The following is a 25,000-nucleotide window of genomic DNA, read 5'->3' as shown; positions in this document are numbered from 1 at the left end:
TATAAAAACATTACTCAAATGAACAGACAAACTCACGAACACCTGCTACAACATATGCTAGACTTGAAAATTAAAAGTATGCTTTCGAAAGAAACCAACCTGGTTTATTCGTTGAAATTAGACTTAATGCAAAGACTTATACGAAAAAGGCTGTTATATATTGCAATATCTGTTTGTACTTCCATTTTATCATATAAGTAATGTCCATTAATGATATATTGCAAATTTCAGTGCACTATATTTATCAGTTTGATCAAGAGCATTCGAAGCATTGTGGATATACGTAAGGTTGCTTCATCATTTCAGTACTAGTACTATGGCTGTCTTTAAAAAGTCACAAAAAGGACGTTTCATTCGTTTTTCTTCAGTTATATCACTTTTTAAATATAATTTTAGCTAAGATACCTCTAAAAGTAGAGCACATACACTTACGCGCTCCGAATAAGATACCTTACACAGGCTCTATTTAAATATCCTTACGAGAGTAGGCCTAGACCTATGTCAACCGCGTCTATACCTAATGTAGTTAATCTGTTTGGTTATCAGTGTTCTGATCATAATTAGAACACTGATGATTATAACGATTCCATCAATAACTTCTTACCCTTAAATTTAGAATGTCACAAGATCATTTAATTGGGTTAGTCACTATCTCTTATCCCTAAATGGGCTGCAGCGGTTGGTTTCGTTTTATACGCCATATCCCACCCATACTTAACCGTTTTCGCCCTGAAATTGTTGCAGAAGCCATCTACTAGGCCGGCTATTATAGATATACCATCCATTATTCATAGGGCATGTTTCTGTCATTGGTGTCTTTCACCTCATCACTAATTCTATGGTTGAACTACGTCTAAGGTCGTCTATGGCCATAGTCACAACACTGCTAACTTGCTAAGACTCTGGCTCAGCAATGGACTACAAATAATAATGACTTTAAGATAGATAAAATAAAAACGGAGCTCATTTAAGATAAATATACAATGACTTTCAATGACTTGCGTAAGAGGCTTGTGTTCTCAAGGGGACGGGAGAAAACCGCCATCTTAACAGCGTCTCAGTGTTTTGGGATTTTTCCAATTTATTCGGGAGAATTTCATGGAGATTTTACTCTATAAGAATGTAAAAAAACTTTATCAAAATAGTCCTAATAAATTTGAAAGTAAATGATAAGATAAACTTAAATAACGTACCAGAATCCGTCACGAAAGTCTTCACGACGCTAGACCAATAATCTTCCTTACCAAGTATGATTTATAGCCCTCTCGATGTAACAGCCTCATAAAATATGTCGTACCAGCGACCATTTCGTCGTTTCATGCCACGGAGGCATGCGCTTCGCACCGTCGTAGAAGATGAAGGGAAAATTTGATGATTGGAATAGCAAAGAACACTAGAAACAACATAAATAACTGAATAACACTCGTTAGCCATCTTGAATAACAGCGTTGGTGTAAACCGATTTCACCCTTCGTAATAATGTAAAAATAACGAATATTTATTTTTATTTCTCGCTCTTCATTCTCATGAGGGTACAATATGTGGTTTTGTTTACCAACTGGTGAAAAGATAAACATGAGGTCATGGGGACATAATGGGGGGAAAAAGAAAGAAAAAATTGATAATGTCGCCCCAAGGACAATCTCAGATAAAAGTGTTAAGAGGGAACGTAGATTACGATAAACTGATCCACTTTTATTTTGATCTCCTAATGGTGATGCTTATACGTTACAGATGTTTATTATAGATTCTGCAAATGGTCAGGACTTAAATGGTTGACCGTCTATGGCAGACATGATCCTGTTGTTCGTAATACTTCCAGGATTAATAGTGAAACCGGTTATTTAATGTTTTGCTGTTCTCCAAGTGCATATTCATTTGTAGACTAATGTTCCTTAATTCCTTTATTTATTTATTTATTAATTGTCCACTGTTCGTTTTTACTTTTATTCACATATGTAAAAATTTGCTTCTAACTAATTAACAATATATATTATATATATATATATATATATCTATATATTATAATATACACACACACACACAACGCCATTCCACTCGTGCTTGCAATAGCTAGCGAACAATGGACACCAGCTCTTTGTTCAATCTTTGTTCTTTCTTCTGCGTTGCTTTTGTTGAAGTGGCGATTAATAGACCTCTGTTGTTGTCCACTGACGTCAAATTAGTGATTTTTATTTGCATAATCTAATTAAAATTAATTCTGCAGTGAATATTGGTCTAATGATTGGACTGACTGACTTATGCCGGAGACCACAGCTAAAGTCAGCCTAGGTTAAAGCTTCGTCCTTTTAAATTTCTTAATTACGTTTACTGACAAGAATCTTTTATTTTTTGTTCTTCTACACTCTGTACACTTCGTTTACATTATGACACACTTGATGGTTTGATAAGATCTGTGGAGATGCGTCGCCAAAAATAACACGTTATTTTATTTGGTATAGGTTGTTCTGTCAGCGATAGATCAAGTATACCCTGAATAAATTCCGGTATCTTATGGTCGTAGGTATTCTCTAAATGGCTTTTAAAGGCCGTTGCCATCATGGAAGGAATTAAATGCTGTTATTTAGTTAGCGATATGTTAAAAGGGGCTAATATTTTCCAGTACATTGGGTTATAGGTCTAAAGTGGTTAGCAATTTTAAAATGATGTATTTGAGAATACGTTGGTTGTAAGGGCATTTAAGAATACGGTGGTTATAAGTCTAAAGTTATCAGCGCATTAAAAAATATGACGAGATTAAAGAGGCTACAAATTCAAGAATGTAAGCCTGTAGAGATCACCTTTAACTATACTCTGTTTTTTCCATCTGTCCATCCGCCTATGGTGTTCTTGTATGGTAACACTGCGTCCCGGGCTTTAAATAGTTACGGTATGTGTAAGTTTTAGGTAAATAAAAGGATACCCTGGTGTACATTTGCAACTGAAAAGTGTTTCAATAATTGACTGTATGCGAAGTACACCGTTAATATTCGAAATAGGATATTATTATTGTTGAATGTAAGCTGAATGTAATTATCTTAAGCCCGGGACGCAGTGTTACCATACGCAAACACCACAGGCAGATGGACAGATGTAAAAAAAACAGAGTATAGTTATGATTCTAAAGTGGTTAACAAGGGACAGGCTGACGATGAGTTTAGTATAGTTAAAAATTCAAGACTGTAGGCCTATAGTGATCACCTTTAACATACACTGGTTATGGGTCTAACATGGATAAAATAAACGTTAAAATGTGAAGGCTATTACATCTAAGCATTTTTTAATCTTACTTCCTGGAGAGGTAGACACGAGGCACAAGACTCAAAGTCCGCATAGTCCTATATGGACCTTGGTCACGGCATATGCCTATCAGTCTACCTATACATTCCATATATATCTGTTGCTGAGTGACAGACCTTCCGTCTGTTTATCCTCAAGTTGATAGGATCGCTGATAACAAAGCAATAGTCTGAATGATATCTTATCGGGGAGATATGAGTCTAGAAAAATGGCCTTCTGAAATACGTCTGTCTTGCCTCGAGTATTACGCCATACTTGTACAGACGAGTTTCACAGTTCTACACAGACACACACATACGCGCGCGCGCACACACACACACACACACATATATACATATATATATATATATATATATTATATACAAGAGTTATTATTGTAGCATTAGCAAGCTAACTGTATAAACACCCAAGAACGTTCTTTGAGATACGAAATATTTATTTGTTTTCAGGCTAGGGATGTATATGAGCCATCTTCTGAAAAAAGATGAATTAAAAAGTGAACGACAATGGAATTATTTTCTGATAGAGTCTCTGGAGTAGCCATGAAATAGCTCTAGATGTCTTCTTAAACTAATGACTCCTGAATTAGACTATGCATGAATTTTCTACCTTCAGAATACACTACTAGACAAATTTAGACTTATTTAAAGGTAATATATCTTGTATAGGCGAAGGCATCCACTTTCCACAATTTTTAACAGTTTTCTATATAGATCCCTAGACTCAAAGCGTAAAATTAAACTCACAAAGTTCTCAGACGATAACGCCCCAAGGACCTTGTTTAAAACGGTCACACTCACATGGACGTGACCTCTCCTGTTATTTACGGGGCGGACAATTGCCCCACTATCGATATGACATCTTATCTCTGTTCCGATATCAGTGGAAAATGAAGACAAATAGCACTCAAAATCATTTTTTCTTTTATTTATTGTCTGGAGTTCTTTTGTTTTTGTCTCTCGTATCGCTTACCCTAGCAATAATTTGCTTCTGATTTTTATCATTCTTATCTTTCGGGATATGATTTCTTTGTGATTGAGGATAGAGAGAATGAAAACTTTCAAATTCTGAGGTGAATGAGCAACGGTCAAAGGGTAGTAGGCATCTTGATAAGACAGTGAGGGCTACTATAGCTCCTTGAAGAACTCCAGCCTGGACTATATAGCATAATTTCTGTTATTTTTAATCTGCTAGTTTTTCCTCTGCATTCTACTTTGTATATCTGTTACTGACTTTAATTTAGTATGTGGGAGTTTATACTCTATGAAGACCACTTAATAATAATAATAATATAATAATAATAATAATAACAACAACAACAACAACAACTAACAACACAACAACAACAACAACAACAACAACAACAACAACAACAACAACAATAATAATAATAATTATAATAATAATAATAATCAATAATAGTCTCGTAAGAGGCAGGATGTAACCCGGAACCCCACACTATAAACACCACCCAGTCGAATTGGAGGACTGTGATAGACAAAAAAAAAAAAAAAAAAAAAAAAAATTATATATATATATATATACATATATTAAATAATAATAATAATAATAATAATAATAATAAATAATAATAATAATATAATTCTGAACATTATCATACAAGTCCTATTATTTTCGGCGGTCAGGAACACTTTCACGATACGACGGTCAAAAATAATGATATAACAAATATAATAAAAAGGAATACGACCGATAAGATAATACATATTGAATATTAAATGACGTCTTCGTTTTATCTGTGATGATAATCTGTTCTAACTTTGCAGCATTAAAGCAGCAACCTGTTAAGGTTTGCTTTGCAGGATTTAACGGAATTTATTTGGCAGAATTAGAATCTGCAGGCCCACAGATGAATGAATACACAGTTAGCTGACGTTCCATAATAAACAGCAGCAATAAATAAAAACAAGTAAAAAATGCGCCTAATTTCGGCACCATCGAGTGTTCTAGAACGTACAGCCGCTACAGCGTACAACCTATAGTACCGAAAATAGATTTATTTTTCGGTGGTCTTGGTACAATGCTGTTGTGAGCCACGGTCCATGACTCTATAACCACGGCCCGGTGGCGGCCTGTCCTGTATCGTTGCCAGACGCACGATTATGGCCTAATTTTACGTTAAATAAAATAAAAAATATTGAGGCTACTAGAGCATACCAAAATGTGATGAAATAGTCAGTGACTGAACAAAAGGAATATAATTATGATAAACAAATTCGGTGACAAAGCGAAGTACGTATTGGCCTAGTCCAGCTAAGCGTAGGCCTAAGTTTTAAATTTACGTTTTTATCATTACTAATGAAAAGCTACTTTTGTCTTTTTATGGTGATGGTAATTAAGGTAGTGGGAATTTAAAGAAAAATAGCGTGAAAATGTAAATAATTCAGACAGAATAGGCCTATTTAAAGTCTCTAACGGTAAAGAAAACACTGATTTCATGTGGTTTATTGGCGTAATCAAATGGTAACCAAGTCAGAGCGTAACTGGAAAAAATGAATTAAAAATATTAATGCGAAATATTAAACAATTTATCGCCGGTCCAAATTCTCTCTAAAACTGCATTGTCCTGTTCTCATGAATTTATGAAATAACTTCTTCATGAAAAATTCGTTTGAAACTGTCCTTAAGAAAAACCCTACGCACTGCCCTCGTGATAATTCATTTAAATGTGGGTTGTAACCTCCCTAACAAAGGTACTTAAATTGAATGAATTTTAGGAAGCTTACCCGTTCTCCATGTTTGGCTAGTAGAAAAAGCTTTACAGAAGCAGACACTGGCAGTTGAGTAAGCTTAGTTCAGACGGTAAAGCTTTTCTGTAGGAACTCAAGAACTAAACTTGTAGCTGGCCTTCTAAGCCAACATATTTAGTCTCGTCGCTCTAATGTTGACAGATCCGTTAACCTGCTAGTCAAATCTCAAATATAGATCTATACTTTTTATTTTTAGATAAATGTCATTACAGAATTTTCAAATTATCTTTAAGTTATTAACTTTGTTTAGACAAAGATTTTTTATGCAAAATTAAATAGTACGTAAAAGAAACTAAGCGTTGGTTCGAGTTTAAACTGGATTTTAAAAGCTCGTTACCGTTATTGTTGTCTAATCACTCTGTCGGTAATGTATCGTCAGTGTCGCCGCCGCGTGATATACTACTGTAACGGGTAACGGGAATCAGAAAGTACTGTGCGACCCAAATTTACCTTCGTAATTTTGAAATGAAGAAGGAAAAACCAAACGGAAGACACTGGGTTAAAATGTGGTTGAAATTTCCTCCTTAGAGGAAACGCATTAGGCGTAGGCCCAATTGAGCCGCAGTGATTGCTATGCGTTTTTCAAGCGCATTATGGCCGTTGGTAAGTCAAGAATATGGTTTTTCCCCATTTTTATTTCTTGTTTTTAGATAAATTACAGAATCTAGTATTTAGATCACGGTGGAGTAGCCTAACCTACTTGAGCAGAAGGTTCATTAGGTTAGGCACAACGACTGGCGCCGCTGTCGATATTTTTAAGTTGCTAGGCCTAGTTGAAACCTTGCCAGTATAACGGCTGTGAGCCGGATTTGTCCAGATTTTTATAGGCGCGTGCGTATTCTGTTTCTTATAGATAAATGTTTTTTTTTAATCTTTACAGAGTTACCTTTGGCTGTTCCTCAGAAAAATCGTAAAGTAGGCTACACCTCCCGGCATTTTAGCCTAAAAACTATAGAGGCAATGTAGGCTAGTTCGCAAATTGGAAATGGCCTTATGTACTTTAAGCTTTTATTCAAGAAAGCGATGGAAAATTATTCATGCCATTAATTCAGTTTTGTAACGACTTCATGAAACCATATTTCTGCTATCCCGTACATTTAAACCATTAGTACACTAACCAGTAGGCCTATGTTCCGCTTGAGACAGGTTTATCCAGTAGCCAAAACCGTTAACCTAGAACCGCTTTCTAGGTCTTAATCTTGTTAAACTGTGAAAAAGAATAGAAAAAAAACAGACTTGGTCTTTTGAGGTGTTAAGATAACGAACTCATTGTTAAAATTTGAAGAAAATGTGTATAGATAATTGTAAGATAAGTTGGGTGCATTTGGAAATGGTAGGTAAAGAAAACTTAAATAGGCCTAACTAGGAGCGTTGCTTGAATGTTCGAGGCAGTATAATGAAATAAATTTAAATGATAAAAACATCTTTGGATAACACATATTCCATTTAATTTCACACCACACGAGATTCAACATTAAGCGTAAGAGTCATTCAAATATAGCGCTAGGCCTAACAAACAAACCACGATCGAAATTAAAAGTTGCTCATTTCGTTCACAAGCGCTACGAGTGCGCAAGTTATAATATAGACATGACATTCTGTCGATTTATCATTCGGAGTCGCGTTGCTCTCAACGTGCGTTTGAGCAGCCGTCACTTGTCTAGTTTAAAATAAGAGACCACAAAATACGTAACTGCCTTCTCTTTCTCTTTCTCTCGTGTGTTGTGCCTCGTGTAGAGTCTGTGTGTGTGTGTGTGTGTGTGTGCTAAGCAGGAAGATATGATGGTAAAAAGGACACTGCTTTAAAGAGAGAGGTTTAAAGCTATCAAATCGAGAATTCAAAGTAACCGCGGGTAGGTCTAGAGCAAGAACCGATTTTAATCTATAGTCGGTTTCATTTCATCTGTCCACTCACCAAAGTATGTAGTTGTAGGTAGGTGTTGCATATGCATAGCAAGATCTCGATTTATTGAAATCGAAGTTGCCGATATCGTAGTCTTGCTGTGATATAGATGCAAAATGTTTGTTCGAGTAACACATTTGAATGCTTATATGTAACAATTATCGCAGCTTATTTAGATCTTAACCATGCCGATTTATGTCAATAATATAACAATACAAGTATTTGAATGTCGAGAGTGTAACAGTGTACTGAAGTTAAATGCAAACGAACGATGATTTAAAAAAAAAAATCATATGATTTTAGTTACATAAAATGACATCTGGCTATAGTGAGAAAAGAGGCGATTAAATAATTTCTTGTATGTAAATTATATGATTAGGTTAATTTTCGAAAAGGCAAGACATTTTCTTGTCTACGAGGTTGTCTTTTCTTAGCCTGGGGAAGTTGAATGGAACAACCACTGCTGTACTGGGTTAGAAGGCGTGAAATTTCAGTTATAACATGACATGATAACAATGGTATTATTCAAAAGACTACACGATTTTAGACCATGGGGATAAGGAAAGTACAAAGCTTTTGGTTTTGATCCAGGGAAAGTAATATATATGTATATATATATATATATATATATATATATATATATATATATATATATATATATATATATATATATATTGTTACGAAGTGCCAAGTATCTGGTTACCATTCATCAATTGTTACCTCACAAAAGCCAGACACCTGAACCCTCATCACAGGTATTAAACGACTGAATACTCAAAAGGCAACAGTGATCCCTTAACAACTTTGTAGACATGAAGCACACAGGATGGTAGATATTATTTCCATTTTCTTGAAGGAGAACAGCTCCAACGCCACAGTCTGACGCATCAACTTGTATCACAAATTTCTTGTCGAAGTCTGGAGCTTGAAGTACTGGTCCTTAGAAGTTTTAAATGGTGCTTTTACCTTCTCAAGGATTCTTGACACTCTGGAGTCCAAACAAACTTAGTATTTGGGACTAGTTAAGTCTGTCAAGGGAGCTACTACGGCTGAGAAATTTGGGCAGAAACGACGATAGAATCCAGCCATGCCTAAAAATCTCTGTAGCTGTTTCCTGGTGGTAGGTGGGGTAGCCTTACGGATACCTTCTACATTAGCATTTACTGGAGCAAGAAGGCCTTCCCAACTTCAAACCCAAGATACTGTACAGTTGCCTTTCCAAACTCACTCTTCTCTAGGTTGGACTGTTAATCCTGCTTCTTGTAGTTTCTTGAAACTTTCCTCAGAATCTTCAGATGTTCTTCCCATGTTGTAGAGTAAATCACGATGTCATCTAGGTATACACCTACTCCTTCTATTGATCCTAGCAGTTGATCCATCACTCATTGAAATGTTGCCGGTGCATTCATCAGACCAAACGGCAGAACAGTATACTGATACAGTCCAAATGGAATAATAAAAGCTGATAGCAACTTGGCATTCTCATCTAAGGGAATTTGATAATACCCTTCCAACAAGTCTATCTTGGAAACAAACTTGGCTTGCCCAATATTACCAAGTAACTGATCTATAAGAGGCAAAGGATAATTATCAGCCACACTGATAGAATTCAGTTTCCTATAATCAGTACACATCCTAAATGAGCCATCTGGTTTCTTCATTAACACACATGGAGAACTGAAGTGACTTGAACTGGGTTCTGCTAATCCATGTTGCAGTAAATACTCAACTTCTTTCTTCAAAACATCTCGTTAATACGGTGATAAGCAATAGGCTCTTTGCTTGAAAGGTTTTCCATCTTCTTGAATCTTGATTTCATGCTTGGTCAGATCAGTACATCTAGGCACATCTGCAAAAATTTCTGGAAAACTTCTAATTACTTCACTTAAGTCTTCACCTTGTTCAACACTCAGATGTTTCAGTTTATCCTCCAAATTTTCCAAAATTGAAGAATTATTCATCTTGCTTGCAGCTCCCAATTCATAGCCATCATCGTCTTCTGTAGATAAAGTTTTTTGGGTTACTGACACAATTTCAGTTTTAGTTTCTGAGAAATAAGGTTTCAAGAGGTTCACATGTATCTTCCTTTTCATTTTCTCTTGACTCATTTTCAAGTTTTCTAAAGAGAATTTTCTAATCTCTTTCAACCTTTTCCTTAAGTTCTTCACATACTCTCCTTGACTTTCCTCTTGATTTTCTTCCCAATTTTCTGCAAGAATCTTCAATGGTCCTCTAACTTCTCTTCCAAAAATCATTTCATTAGGTGAACCTCCATACTTTCTTGATAAGCACTCCTAACTTCAAATAACATTAATGGTAAACCAACATCCCATTCTCTTCCTGACTCAGAACAATACTTTGTCAGCATACTTTTCAGTGTTTGGTGGAACCTTTCCAAGGCACCTTGAGTTTCTGGATGATAGACAGTGGATAACTGTTGTTTCACTCCTAACAAATTCATCACATCCTGGAATAACTTTGAAGTAATGTTTATTCCTCTTGTCACTTTGTACTATTTCTGGTATACCAAACTTTGAGAAAAACTCCACAAGTTTTTCAGCAACTATCTTGGCAGATATGTTTCTAACAGGGATTGCTTCTGGATATCTTGTCACAGGACACATTAATGTTAACAAATACTCATTTCCTTTCTTTGTCTTCGCCAGCGGTCCAACCATATCTATAATCACTTTACTAAAGGGTTCTCCTCTAACTTCTATAGGTTGTAGTGGGGGGCTTTCTTGATGGTTTCATTCGGTTTTCCAGCTATCTGGCAGGTATGACACTCACGACAAAACCTGCTAACATCTTTGTGAAGTCCAGGCCAGAAAAAATATTTCATGATATTCTCTACAGTCTTCCTGATTCCCATATGTTCAGACTCATGAGCTACTGCAACCACTTGCTTTCTCAATGGATATGGAATCAAAATTTGATGATATTCGCCCCATACAGCATCTCCTGGTATATCTGTAGGTCTATACTTTCTCATCAGCAAACCTTCCTTCAGATAATAACAGGTAGGAGTTTGTTGCATCTCTTCTCGATCAACAACTCTGAAGAACAAATCAGTTAATTATGCATCCTTCTTCTGGAAGTCCATTAGCTTCTCTCTTGTCACTTGACCAACTTCAAGGGTTGAATTATAAATATCTGCTAACTCAGCTACTGTAGTTTCACTACTGTCTTCAGTAACACTTTGACTACTCGGAGTCTCTTCAGGAACATCAGGTTCTTCTTCTTCTTCGTCATCGTCTTCTTCATGGGAAATCTCTTCTTGGTCAGCACTATGGGAAATTTCACTTCCCTGGAATAATTCTTCTAACCACAAAGATCCTTCACTTGATCCTTCTTGGGTGTGTAAATCCTCAGTTTCTTCACTTGCAGTCGTAGTCCTCTTCATACTTCTGGTAATTACACAACTAGGAAACAGGTAGGGGTTATTTTTCTCCAACTCTACCGTAGGACTAATCCTCAATGGTTTGTCTGTCACTACGGGACAAGGAATAAATGGCACACCACCAACTTCATTCCCCAACAGAACATGTACACCTTCCACAGCCAGTGAGTCCTTTACAGCAAAATCAACATTCCCTGTCACCAATTCACATGACAGGTGTAAGCTGCATATAGGAGTTACTTCTTCTCCTCCTATACCCTTCAAAATAACTGAATCTCCTGTGAGACTCTTCTCCAACTGAGGGTGAGAACCACTTGCTACCACACTATGGTTACTCCCTGTATCACGCAAAATCTTGACTGGTACTTGGACACTTCCTTCTTGAGTTGACACCATACCCTCATAGATATATGGCTTAAAAGCCTCCACACTGCTAAGCCACTCACTGCTTGAGGTAACATTTCCACTGGTTGCTAAACATTCAGCTTGTTTAGTTTCATTTTTCTCTGGAGTCTGATTCTTTCCCACACTGCTCTTCGTAGTTTGTTTCACCTGGTCACCTTTCACATCTTGACCAACTGGCTTTGACTGCTGTTGATTCTGGTAACACTCTTGACTGTAGTGTCTACTCTTCCACACTTGAAACAGACAACATTAGGTTTCTGTAACTGTCTTGAAAAACTGGATGAGGATTTCACATTAGTTTGCTGAGTTGTATTACCTTGTGTACTCTTGGTGGTATCACTTGTAGGTTTCCCATTAAATTTGTTCCTGTTATTTGGATAAGACTTAAAACCTGGGCGTTGTTGACTCTGGTACTTGACATTGTAATTATGTTTACTACTGATTATATTGTAATCTTCACTCAGTGTAGCAGCTTTGTCAAGTTTTTTCACCTCTCTCTCTTAAATAGGCTCGTATATGTTCAGGAATTCCTTTAAGATACTGTTCAAGAACAAGTAACTCTTCTAACTCATCAAAAGTTTTAACTTTAGCAGCTTCTAACCAACATTTGAAACACCTCACTTTGTATGCATAATCTAAGAATGTTCTCTTCTCATCTTTTCTTAAATTTCTGAATTTTTCATTGTAGTACTCTGGGGTCATCTGGTAAACTTGTAGCACACTGCGTTTAAGTACCTTGTAGTCTTTACACTGATCAGCTGTTAAGGCTAGATAAGCACTTCTCCTTTTACCAATCAAGACACTTTGTAGCAAAACTGACCATTTATCTTCTGGCCATCCCATACATGAAGCCACTTTCTCAAAGTGATAAAAAAGCTCATCTGGAGCTTCTTCAGTAAACTTAGGGATTAACTTCTGTACTCTTACTACATCAAATACAGGGTCTTGATTACCTTGGTTAGGGTTAGACGGTGTTACAGGTAATGTGGATCTAGCTCTTATCAATTCCATTTCCCTTTCGTGTCTTGCGATTTCTCTTTCCTTTTATATTTCTTTCTCCTTTCCTCTCTGCTGCTTTTTTCTTCTTCTCTTCTCATTCTTTCTTGTTTTTCCTTGTCTATTCTTTCTCTTTCAGCATGTATTTTTAGCTTAATCAAATTCTCTTCTGCTTCAATGCGTCTAAGCTCTAACTCTGCATCACTTTTCTCTTTCTTTTCTGCTTGCTTATTTATGAGATCAACACGTGCTACATTCAACAACTCTTGAGCCAATTCTAATTCATCTTCATCAATTATTCTACCAGAGTTTATCAATGATTCCATAGCAATACATCTTATTTGTGCCTCTACCATACTAGTAGACACATAACTACCACATGCCACTGCTAAAGCGCTCCACTGTGCCTTAGTCAGAGTAGTTTCAGACAACACTTGGATGGAAGGTGTGCTGCTAAAAATTCCTGAACCTTGAAACTGAGCCATTTTCCTCTAAGTTATCAACTTACAATTCAATACAATAATGCAAAACAAAATCTATATGGTCACTCTCCCAAAACCAAATATCCCATAAACACCACCAGATAACTAGAGTGATAATGAAATCTGCTTTCCCCGGGTCTCTGGGCACCATTAATACATGTTTACGAAGTTTCAAGTATCTGGTTACCATCATCAATTGTTACCTCACAAAGCCAGACACCTGACCCTCATCACGGTATTAAACGACTGAATACTCTAAAGGCAACAGTGATCCTTAACAACCTACCATATTGCAGAAAATCGACTAAGTTCATCAAAAACAGTGTGAGGTAATCTTGTAAAGTAATTAAAATTAATTATCAAAGGAAAGGGACATCACTCCATCAACAACTTTAAAAGTCTAAGTATTTCCCTGATTTCAGAAGTCTAAGTACTTCCCTGGTTCTAAATCACTTCAAGTAAATTGGAGGAAAGCAGATTAATCACCACTATGTTTCTACCTAACATAAATATAATCATAATTAAATGCAAATATACTGGTATAAAAATAAAAAACACTTATAAAAATTTTAAATAAAAAAATTTATTATTAAACTCAAAGTTTATAAGTGAAATTCACAATATCAGGGAAAATTACTGGTTACTTGAAAACAAAATAAAGTTTAATTAATTCTTGAATTAGATTAAGTAAAATTAAATCAAAAACTTAGTTATTACAAAATTCAAGAAAATTAATGAAATTGAAATTCAAAATTGTTAGGCAATAATTGAAAATTTTAAATCAATTCACAAGTGCTAAACAATAATAAAACTTGAAAAGAATTCTAAGTAAGTGCAAATTAATTCACAAGTGTTAAATTTAATTAAATGTGCAATGATTAAGCAATGAAAATAACTAAGTCAATTAAATTGTCAATGTAAATGAAAATACAGAAAAATGTGGACAGTATCAAAATAAAAAGGCACACTTCAACAAGAAAATGAAAAAATGCACAAAATTAAACAAACACAAAACAAAAATTTGCCATGTGTAAAAGTGTAAATCTTTTCACTCAAAACATTGCAACCATCAGTTTTTACCAAGCCACTGTTCCTATCAGTTATTAGTTAACCACTGTTCCTATCCGTTATTAGTTATTAGTTGCAACTAATAAAAATATAACACACTTCACCTTTTTGGTATACCAACTTCTTTCTTTGCTGCAGTCTTGTTTTATACTTCCACAAAAACCAGGCGCCGTTACAACGTTTGTTCAGATTCCACAAAAAACACTATTTAACACTAAATAAACTCTAAGAAATATCAAATATGAAATTCTCAAGTTACGAGTGACCAATTTACGTTACATTAATATAATCTCAAGGATGTCGAGGGGGAGAGAGAGAGAGAGATGTTAATGCCTCGAGTACCTAAGATGTAATGAAATTCGTCTCCCTTGCGGAAACTGGACAGGGGAGATGACACAAAACGTTTTTGGCACAAAATTCTTTCTAGAAGCTTCGAAATCTTACGCAATTTTACATACAAAATGTGTAATCTGCACGTGGCACTCGGCAAAGACATAGACGTACAAGACCAGTCTGTTAAAAAAGAGACATGTACTTGACTCGGTCGATCGAACAGAAGCCCCTTATCACACATGATGACAGATTCCCAAAACACATCGAAGATTCGAGCTCGCTTATCAAACGTGTTGACAGATTAGGAAAGCAAACGGAGATCTCGCAGTTCCTCTAATCTCACAGTGCTGACATAATAGGGAAACAATCGTAGTTTCGAATGGACAAAGAAAATCTCTCTCTCTCTACATTCTATGTTATATATATATATTCTTTTACAATATGTTATGCGAAATCTGAACACACATTTAGAACATCCTATCTCTATGCTATCTAGGAATCTGAAAAAATGTTGCACAACTCTACATAACATTTTATACAGTCACAGATGCGAAAAATGCATTTTTGAAAGTAGCAATATATATATATAGATATATATATATATATATATATATATATATACTACTACACATACACATACATACACATACACTATACACATATGAATATACATATACAATATACATAGCGCTTCTGCTTTGGTAGTTTTATCAGTGAAAACGAAATGTATGCATATTTAGATACAGAAATTGCTATGAAACTGAAGAAGGATTTTTTTTTTTTTTCAACTTTGACTCAAGGTCTTGATATGCAAATATGTCGACAACGACACCCCTGTATTGGTATGGACTGAATTCTGAGAACGTTCAAGAAGATGCAAGGATATATTTATAGTCACCCATTTAATTAAAGTGAATACAGAAAATGGTACTGAAATAAAGAAAACGAAATTATTATGGTTAACATAACAAATTCGTATGGTAAAGTGATGAATAGCAAATTTTACTATAATAATTGTCAGTATTTATTAATTTTTGTTGTATAATTTTATACCGTTATAATAACATGCTTTGTTAAGGCATATAATGCTGCCAACGCCATCAATAAATCATCAGTCTTTCATCGATTTACTGGACATTTATTGCTACTAATAGATAGTAGTCATGGCTAATGCCATATGGAATATTTTTAAAAATATCTTAGTATGTAATGTAAACCTATTTGATGAGCATACTTTGCAATACATATACACAGGAGATTTTCTCAAAAGTTATTACTTGCTATTTGCTTCTGCATTTCAGCTATTGCTTTCAAATTTCATGTTTTTACTCTGTATCTCTTTATGATCTTCATAATACATTACCTTGCAGTACACTGTTGCTGACATTACATTCAGGGCTTCATTTCTCCAGTATCCCATCGCCCTACCCTATTTCGAGACGGTCTTTCCAGTTCTAACAGTCTAGCTGTTTATTTATTTATTTTTTTTTTTTTCATTAATACCACAAATATTTCTTAGGTGATTGGTTGGTTGGTCGGTCTAAATTAAGCCGTTCTTCCTACAAGAGCGCAGTGTGTTAGGTATTCAAAACCAATAAGAGGCCGGGTGTCGAATTCAGGTTTCATAAACCAACCGAGACGACCTGCCATTATACTGGTAGCCTAAAGCCAGTTGCAGTTACTGCAATTACTACTATTTTGATTTCCGTTTGTTATGTTATTTATTCCCTCTTTGATCCTAAATTCGACATCGGAAGCTCCTAAATACTGAAAATAAAATTCGTGAAATTAAATACTGACAATCCAATTGAGAGCGTACTCTGAAATTGCAAATATATCTCTTTATGGTTTAGACTTGGGTCATTACATGACATCGTTAAGATTTGAGTCGCTTTGTATAAAATATGATATATCAGATATTTTAGTAAGGGGACTCTTTAATGTATTATTTCAGAATTTCTACAAACAGGTCTATGAAAAGGAATGAAATTTGAATAAATTTTTTGTTAGGGTTGGCGTAAACTACCAATAGACCTAAGAATTTGACAACTGTGCAGAGTGAATAGGTCTATTTTTGTGTGTGTGTATGTGTGTGAGAGAGAGAGAGAGAGAGAGGGATTTACATTTGGATTGTTTCCACTTCTCCCTGGAAGAAGGATTACAACAGTTATTGAAAGTGTGTGTGTGTGATAGAGAGAGAGAGAGAGAGAGAGGCTTAATCCCCACGTGCGTGGTTCTGTCAGATACGAAACCTGATATCCCAAATAACACGAGGGAATTCTTAAAGGGCGTTGACACTTTAAAGACTATATATGTGTGTGTGTGTGTGTGTAATACCGAGCTGTAATCATTATCTAATTGCGTCTCATTGCCACGTATCATGTTTCTGCTTTGCTTAAAAACATGTTTTTTTTTTTTTTTCTTTCTTTTTTTATCTAGGAGGGGAAAGCAGTATTTGTGCAGGGGCAGCGTTTGGGGAGAGTGACTTAGGAATGACCTCGTTTCTTAATTCTAGTTCAAACGTAATTTCTTGTTTAATACTGCTCTTTCACACATGCCACATACTAGTAAGCCCCCCCCCCTCTCTCTCTCTCTCTCTCTCATACATGCACATACAAACCATTCTAGAATACTGAGATAAAACTAACTCTCTCTCTCTCTCTCTCTCTTCTCTCTCTCTCTCTCTCTCTCTCTCTCTCTCTCCACATCACGAAGAAAGACGCATTGAATCTGCATAATCACGCGTGTCATGCACCTTCAAGTTATCGTAACATGTAAAGGACAATCTTGACAAGAGTATGTCAAGAATAAATGTTGCAGTATTGCAAAGTTCAAGCCAAGATGCAATGCATTACTACATTAATACAATTTTCCTTGCATTTTTAATCATTTACTTACATTTTATGCATTTGTTAATTTAGATTTTTCTCTTTTGATAATTGGTATATCTTCTTTCTCTACTTTTCTTCTTTACTTTCTGTAGCTTCTTTCAAGTGAGCACTATCATATTCTGTGGAAGCTTGAATTTCAAGTGTGTGGCCCTGTGGGCTTGTTCCATATGAATGGAGTTCATCTTCTGAATAATAATAATAATAATAATAATAATAATAATAATAATAATAATGATAATTTTTTCTTCTATCACAGTCCTCCAATTCGACTGGGGTCGGTATTTATAGTGTGGGGTTCCGGGTGGGTTGCATCCTGCCTCCTTAGGAGGAGCCATCACTCTTCTTACTATGTGCGCCGTTTCTAGGATCACACTCTTCTGCATGAGTCCTGGAGCTACTTCAGCGTCTAGTTTTCTAGATTCCTTTCAGGGATCTTGGGCTCGTGCCTAGTGCTCCTATGATTATGGGTACGATTTCCACTGCCATATCCCATATCCTTATTTCTATTTACAGATCTTGATACTTATCCATCCCTCTTCTTTCTCTCAACTCTGGTGTTCCCATGGTATTGCGACATCATGAGTGATACTTTCTTCTTGACTTTGTCAATCATCGTCACGTCTGGTCTGTTTGCACGTATCACCCTATCCGTTCTGATACCATAGTCACAGAGGATGTTTGCCTGATCGTTTTCTATCACTCCCTCAGGTGTGCTCGTACCACTTATTACTGCAAGGTAGCTGATGTTTTCTTGCACAGGCTCCAGTGGAGGGCTTTTGCACTGAATCATGCCTCTTTTTGTACTGGCTCTGTGCAAGTGCCGGGCATTCGCTTGCTATGTGGTTTATGGTTTCATTTTTCGTATTGCACTTCCTACATATGGGAGAGATGTTATTTCCGTCTATCATTCTTTGAACATATCTGGTTCTTAGGGCCTGATCTTGTGCCACTGTTATCATTCCTTCAGTTTCCTTCTTTAGCTCTCCGCTCTGTAGCCATTGCCATGTGTCACCGCTGGCTAGTTCTTTAGTCTGTCTCGTGTATTGTCCGTGCATTGGTTTGTTGTGCCAGTTCCTCTGTTCTGTTTGTCATTCTCCTGTCTCTGTATATTTCTGGGTCTTCGTCTACTTTTATTAGTCCTTCTTCCCATGCACTCTTTAGCCACTCGTCTTCACTGGATTGCCCTAGTGCTCTGTTCTCGATGTTGACGCAGTCTTCTATTATTATTATTATTATTATTATTATGATTTTTTTTTTTTTGCTCTATCACAGTCCTCCAATTCGACTGGGTGGTATTTATAGTGTGGGGTTCCTGGGTTGCATCCTGCCTCCTTTAGGAGTCCATCACTTTTCTTACTATGTGTGCCGTTTCTAGGATCACACCCTCTTCTGCATGAGGCCCGGAGCTACTTCAGCCTCTAGTTTTTCCAGATTCCTTTTCAGGGATCTTGGGATCGTGCTAGTCTCCTATGATTATGGGTACGATTTCCACTGGCATATCCCATATCCTTATTTCTATTTTCAGATCTTGATACTTATCCATTTTTTCCTCTCTTTCTCTTCAACTCTGGTTGTCCCATGGTATTGCGACATCAATGAGTGATACTTTCTTCTTGACTTTGTCAATCAAACGTCACGTCTGGTCTGTTTGCACGTATACACCCTATCCGTTCTGATACCATAGTCCCAGAGGATCTTGCCTGATCGTTTTCTATCACTCCTTCAGGTTGGTGCTCGTACCACTTATTACTGCAAGGTAGCTGATGTTTTCTTGCACAGGCTCCAGTGGAGGGCTTTTGCCACTGAATCATGCCTCTTTTTGTACTGGTTCTGTGCAAGTGCCGGGCATTCACTTGCTATGTGGTTTATGGTTTCATTTTTTCGTATTGCACTTCCTACATATGGGAGAGAGTTTATTTCCGTCTATCATTCTTTGAACATATCTGGTTCTTAGGGCCTGATCTTGTGCCGCTGTTATCATTCCTTCAGTTTCCTTCTTGAGCTCACCCTCTGTAGCCATTGCCAATTGTCATCGCTGGCTAGTTCTTTAGTCTGTCTCATGTATTGTCCGTGCATTGGTTTGTTTGTGCCAGTCCTCTGTTCTTTCTGTCTTTCTCCTGTCTCTGTATATTTTCGGGTGGTCTCGTCTACTTTTATTAGTCCTTCTTCCCATGCACTCTTTAGCCACTCGTCTTCACTGGTTTTTCAGATATTGCCGCCCCAGTGGCTCTGTTTTCGATGTTGACGCAGTCCTCTATACTTAGTAGTCCTCTCCCTCCTTCCTTTCGTTTTATGTATAGTCTGTCCGTGTTTGCTCTTGGGTGTAGTGCTTTGTGTATTGTCATTTGTTTCCTGGTTTTGCTGATCTATGCTGCGGAGTTCTGCTTCGTCCAGTTCCACTATTCCTGCGCTGTATCTGATTACTGGCACTGCCCCATGTGTTTATTGGCTTTTATCATATTTCCGGCGTTGAGTTTTGACTTGAGTATCGCCTTGAGTCTCTGCATATATCTTTCCTGATCGTGTCCTTCATCTCTTGGTTTTTTTTATATCTCCTCCTTCCATTATTCCCAGGTATTTGTATCCAGTCTCATCTATGTGTTTGATGTTGCTCCCATCTGGTAGCTTTATCCCTTCAGTTCTCGTTACTTTGCCTTTTGTATGTTGACTAAGGCGCATTTTTCTATTCCAAACTCCATCCTGATGTCCCCAGATACAATCCTTACAGTCTGGATTAGGGTATCTATTTCCTTGATGCTCTTACCTACAGCTTGATGTCGTCCATGAACATCAGATGGTTGATTTTGTTGCCTCTTTTCTTGAGTTGGTACCCGGCATCCATCTTCTGTAGTACTTTTGTCATGGGAAATCATGGCTACTACGAAGAGTAGTGGGGACAGTGAGTCGCCCTGGAAGATCCCTCTCCTGATATTAACCTCTGCTAGTCTTATTCCAGAGCTTGTAAGTATTGTATTCCAGTTGCGCATTGTATTTTTGAGGAAGCTGATGGTGTTTTCCTCTGCCCCATATATTTTCAGGCATTCTATTAGCCATGTGTGTGGTATCATGTCGAAGGCTTTCTTATAGTCTATCCATGCCATGCTTAGGTTGGTTTCCTTCTCCTACTGTTCTTCATTACCATTTTGTCTATCAGGAGCTGGTCTTTTGTGCCCCTACACTTCCTTCTGCAGCCTTTCTGTTGGTGGGGATGGGTGTTTGTCTCCTCTAGGTATTGTATAGCCTTTCCACGATGATACCTGTTAGTAACTTCCACATTATTGGTAGGCAGGGTGTATAGGCCTGTAGTTACTGGCTATATTTCCCTTACTCTTGTCTTTTTGTACTAAGGATGTTCTTCCTGTGGTCATCCATTTGGGTGCTGGTGATTTGTGATACAATGCTGGAGTTGTTCTGCTATTCGTGGGTGTAGGGCCTTGAAGTTTTGAGCCAGTATCCATGGACTTCATCGGGACCTGGGGCTTTCCAGTTTGGCATTTTCTTTAGTTGGTGTCTGACTGTGTCTGTCGTGATGTCTGTGAATCTTTGTTTTTATTCTCCCTGTTTCTTCTTCCTTGACTTCCTGGAGCCATGTTGCATGTTTGTTGTGTGATACCGGATTGCTCCATATGTTTTCCCAGAGTCTCTTACTTGGTTCGGCTTCAGGAATTTCTGGGTGGTTGGTGTCTTCCCCTCTTAGTTGGCTGTATAGTCTTTTCTGGTTGGTTCCGAATAGTTTGTTCTGTTGGTATCCCTTATTCCTGTTCATGTACCGTTGGATCTTGTGTGCTTTGGCCTTAAGCCTCTGTTTTACATCTTCTATTGTGTTGTTTAGTCATCCTCTCTTGTACTTTGTATTTCTCGTTGAGTTCCTCCCTTGTTTCTTGCTTCTTAGCCTTTTTTCTGCCATCTCTTTTCAGTTTACTCAAGTCAGATCTCATCACCATGATTTGCTTTTCCAGGCGCCTTTTCCAAGGAGGTTGCTGTTTTGGTTTCTGTTGGGTTGGTTGTGACGGTGGTGTTGGTGTTCGAATCCCCATCAGTTCTGCTACTAATCTTGCTCCTGCATATGTCAAGTTATTTGTTTCTGTGATACTGGTGGTGTGTATTAGGCCCATTATTTCATTGACCTCACTTGTTTTCTCCCTTAATTTCTTGGTGTTGTAGGCTTTCATGGAGGGATCTTTTGTTCTCTCTGTATCTGGCTCCATCCATGTCTAATCTTTTATACCCATTTCCGTCCTTCTCTGTTTACTTCGTCGGTGTTCTCGTGTGTCGTTGTTTGATACCATCATCCTACCTGTCGTCTGTGGCATCGTTCTCAGTCGTCTTCGTGTAATTCGTTGTCGTTGTGACATTTCCCTTTCCAGTTCTTCTCTTTCTGTTGGGGAGAGCCAGTTCTTTTTCTTTATGTTCCTTACTTGGTCTGCCAGCCTCTGCTCTGTTTGGGGGGTGTTATTCCTCTCATTCCAGATGTTGACCAATCTTCTTCTATATCCTCTCGCCGTCGGGTTGCTTCTGATTTGTAGCATCTCCATATTTCCTTATTTTCTTCTCTTGTCCATTCTTCCTTTTGGCCTCTGTAGCTCCAATCTCAGGCTGTTTGATTACTGTCGTTGTGGTGATCAGTTGCTGGATGACGACCTCCAAGTACCTGACCTCTTTCCCCTACAATTGGGTTGAATACCTGGTTGCCGGACGAAGCTCCTCTGTTGCCAGAGGTTCCATTTACGTCGTTGTCGTTTATTCCTTCATTTCTTTCCATCATTGCTGAGTTTTGCTATTTAACCCATAGCTGAACCCTAACCCACCCATCAGGGATAGGTACTCATTTACAGCTGAGTAGACTGAGGAAATTATGGTAAAGATCCTTTCCCAAGGAATCAACGCCGAGGAGGGTGGTCACCCCATCCACGACTGACCAGCCCAATGTTGCTTAACTTGACTTAAGTCTGTTGACGACCTAACCCACTCCTCCACGGCGCCCCACATACTCTATGATTATTATTATTATTATTATTATTATTATTATTATTATTATATTATTATTATTATTATTATTATAATTTATGAGGCCAGTCTGATATCTGAGTATCCGGTTTATTGTCGTAGGATAATGTTATGTTGAAATAAGCATTTAATTTTGCATCTCCTCGTGCATTGCTGATAAAGTAGCTACTGTTGGTTTATTATTATTATTATTATTATTATTATTATTATTATTATTATTATTATTATTATTATTATTATTATTTAACGTTTGCGTGAAGGTATATTCATTTGAGTATTTAAGATAAATACTAAAAGTCGGGTATAGAACGAAACTCGTTAAAACCTTCTTAGGGATATATCCTCTGAATACCTCAAAACTCACGATCCTTTCAGAAGAAATCCCCCTCCCTCTGGGAGATACAGTCAACCTGCAGGTAATCTCTCTCTCTCTCTCTCTCTCTCTCTCTCTCTCTCTCTCTCTCTCTCTCTCTCATCAATCCAGTATACTTCTTAGAAATTGTTGTCCCACTCAGATCCTGTTCAATCACAGGAGACCATCGCCAACAATGGCCGTTTTCATAGTAATACGACAGAAAAAAAACCTTTTTTAAATTCTATACCCAGTCACATGATTCGTGTGATATGTTGATGACGCGTTCCTTTGAAAACCAAAGGTATAACAACAGACGAGAGCCGTTTGCTAACGAATCTTTGCTTATCGGTTGTCAGTTACTGATTATCAAGACGTGAAGGCGAGTTTCCTCCGAGGATGTTCAGGCGACGCTAAGTATTATTGCCCTCAAATCTTCTTGGATTTTAATCATTTCATTACGTTTTATCTATGTATTTATTAATTTGTGGATTTAATTTTTTTTTTCTTTTCTTACTGTATTTTCTGTTGCCTACTGCTAATTCTTTCAAATGAACACCATCATATTCTTTGGAAACTTGAATTTCAAGTCAGTGGCCCCTTGTGGTGGGCTTGTTCCATGTGAATGTGGTTCAACTTCTTTTTATAAATAATAATTACTAATAATAATAATAATAATAATAATAATAATAATAATAATAATAATAATAATAATAATAAATTCTTTGCTTCTTATCAATATTTGTTGAATAATGTTGAATAATAATATTTCCGGTATGTTCAAGCGTAGGCGAAAGATATACAACAAAACATCACTTAACATCCTCATGCACAATTCGTCACTCAGACAAGCGGAAGTAATGGGACTCTTGAATATCTGTTTTACCAATGAAAGATAATTTCGGAAATTATCGATTACATAATACTTATAAACTGTAATTTTTCAAACTATTTTCCTCCTACCTTCCTGAATTTTACTTAAAAAGGATTTTTTTTATGTATATATATTGAGTCTAGTGTTTTGGTGACTAGAATTCCGTGTCTTGTTTCAAAGAAGATCATTGTTTATTTCTGGTGTATTTTGTCTGTTTGGTCAAGTGGCATTCTTTCTGTAACTTACATTTACTCTATAATTTAATTCTAATCCGTGGTACCAAATAGCGCCTGGCATAGGCCGGCATTATTTGAACGGTATTATCATGAATATTTTTCATCGTGGAAGAAAAGTAAGGGCATATTTGGAATCCTCGTGAAAAGCTATATCAAATAAATGCTTTATTTTTTCTCTACGAATAAATGATAAAGAAGTTAGCATGGCCTGATATCCAGATCAAAACAGGACCCAGTAAAAACCATCTATAAAATCTACTTGTATTGTCCGACTTTGATTCAATTCGGTCCAGTAGTTCCGCCGTCTTTAGCGAACATACACACACACACACACACACACACACACACACACACAACACACATATATATATATATATATATATATAGATATATATATATATATATATATATTATATATATATTCACTGCGTAAATTTACATTTCATACTTATGAAAAATAAAGGAGCATTTAGTATTCATATCAATGAAGACCATATCCACTTTCTGCAAGTTTATAAGCTCTGGTTTCGGGTGGAGTTGTCAGCCCCACCCTGCCCTTCCCCTTACATCCTTGGATGGTCTCGAAACATAAGTGCAAGTGGTATCTGGCAATAATTGCGGGTCACCAAGCTAACTGCTAATTATTATTATTATTAATGACCTAGTGGACTTAATCCGTTAAAATTATGGTCATATTTAAATGATTATTCAGTTGCATAATACTTGTAATATGTCAAGTACATTATATTCGTTGCTTTGCAATTTTATTTTAATATGTTCTTACATGAACTTTGACTTTGAAGGCTGTAGTTACGTATTCGGAAAAATAACTAATGGTCCTTCATATAGTAAAAACGTCATTAACCTTGAATCCAGCAACATCATCTAGCCAAGCATTTGCAACACAGATTGAAAGACCGTCAGTTGCAACACTTAATTGCATCTGTCACCATTATTTCATATATAAGTGATAATAATTGTT

General features: G+C 36.7%; 1 protein-coding gene across 2 annotated transcripts in view; it reads left to right on the top strand.

Annotated features, from left to right (window-relative positions):
- Positions 1-6,504: 6,504 nt before the first annotated feature.
- The window catches only part of LOC135208727 (endothelin-converting enzyme homolog), a 173,405-nt gene continuing 154,909 nt past the window's right edge, over positions 6,505-25,000 (top strand). The window contains exon 1 of one of the 2 annotated variants that reach the window (XM_064241216.1): positions 6,505-6,674. In XM_064241216.1, the coding sequence (XP_064097286.1) occupies positions 6,645-6,674 (30 nt within the window). In that variant the 5' untranslated portion in view covers positions 6,505-6,644. The remainder of the gene's footprint in view (positions 6,675-25,000) is intronic. The other variant, XM_064241220.1, reaches the window with a different exon arrangement.

The sequence above is a fragment of the Macrobrachium nipponense genome, chromosome 35 (assembly GCF_015104395.2).
Source record: "Macrobrachium nipponense isolate FS-2020 chromosome 35, ASM1510439v2, whole genome shotgun sequence".
Lineage (NCBI taxonomy): Eukaryota > Metazoa > Arthropoda > Malacostraca > Decapoda > Palaemonidae > Macrobrachium > Macrobrachium nipponense.
Note: the sequence above shows the minus strand (reverse complement) of the source record. Positions and strands in the feature narration are given on the sequence as shown.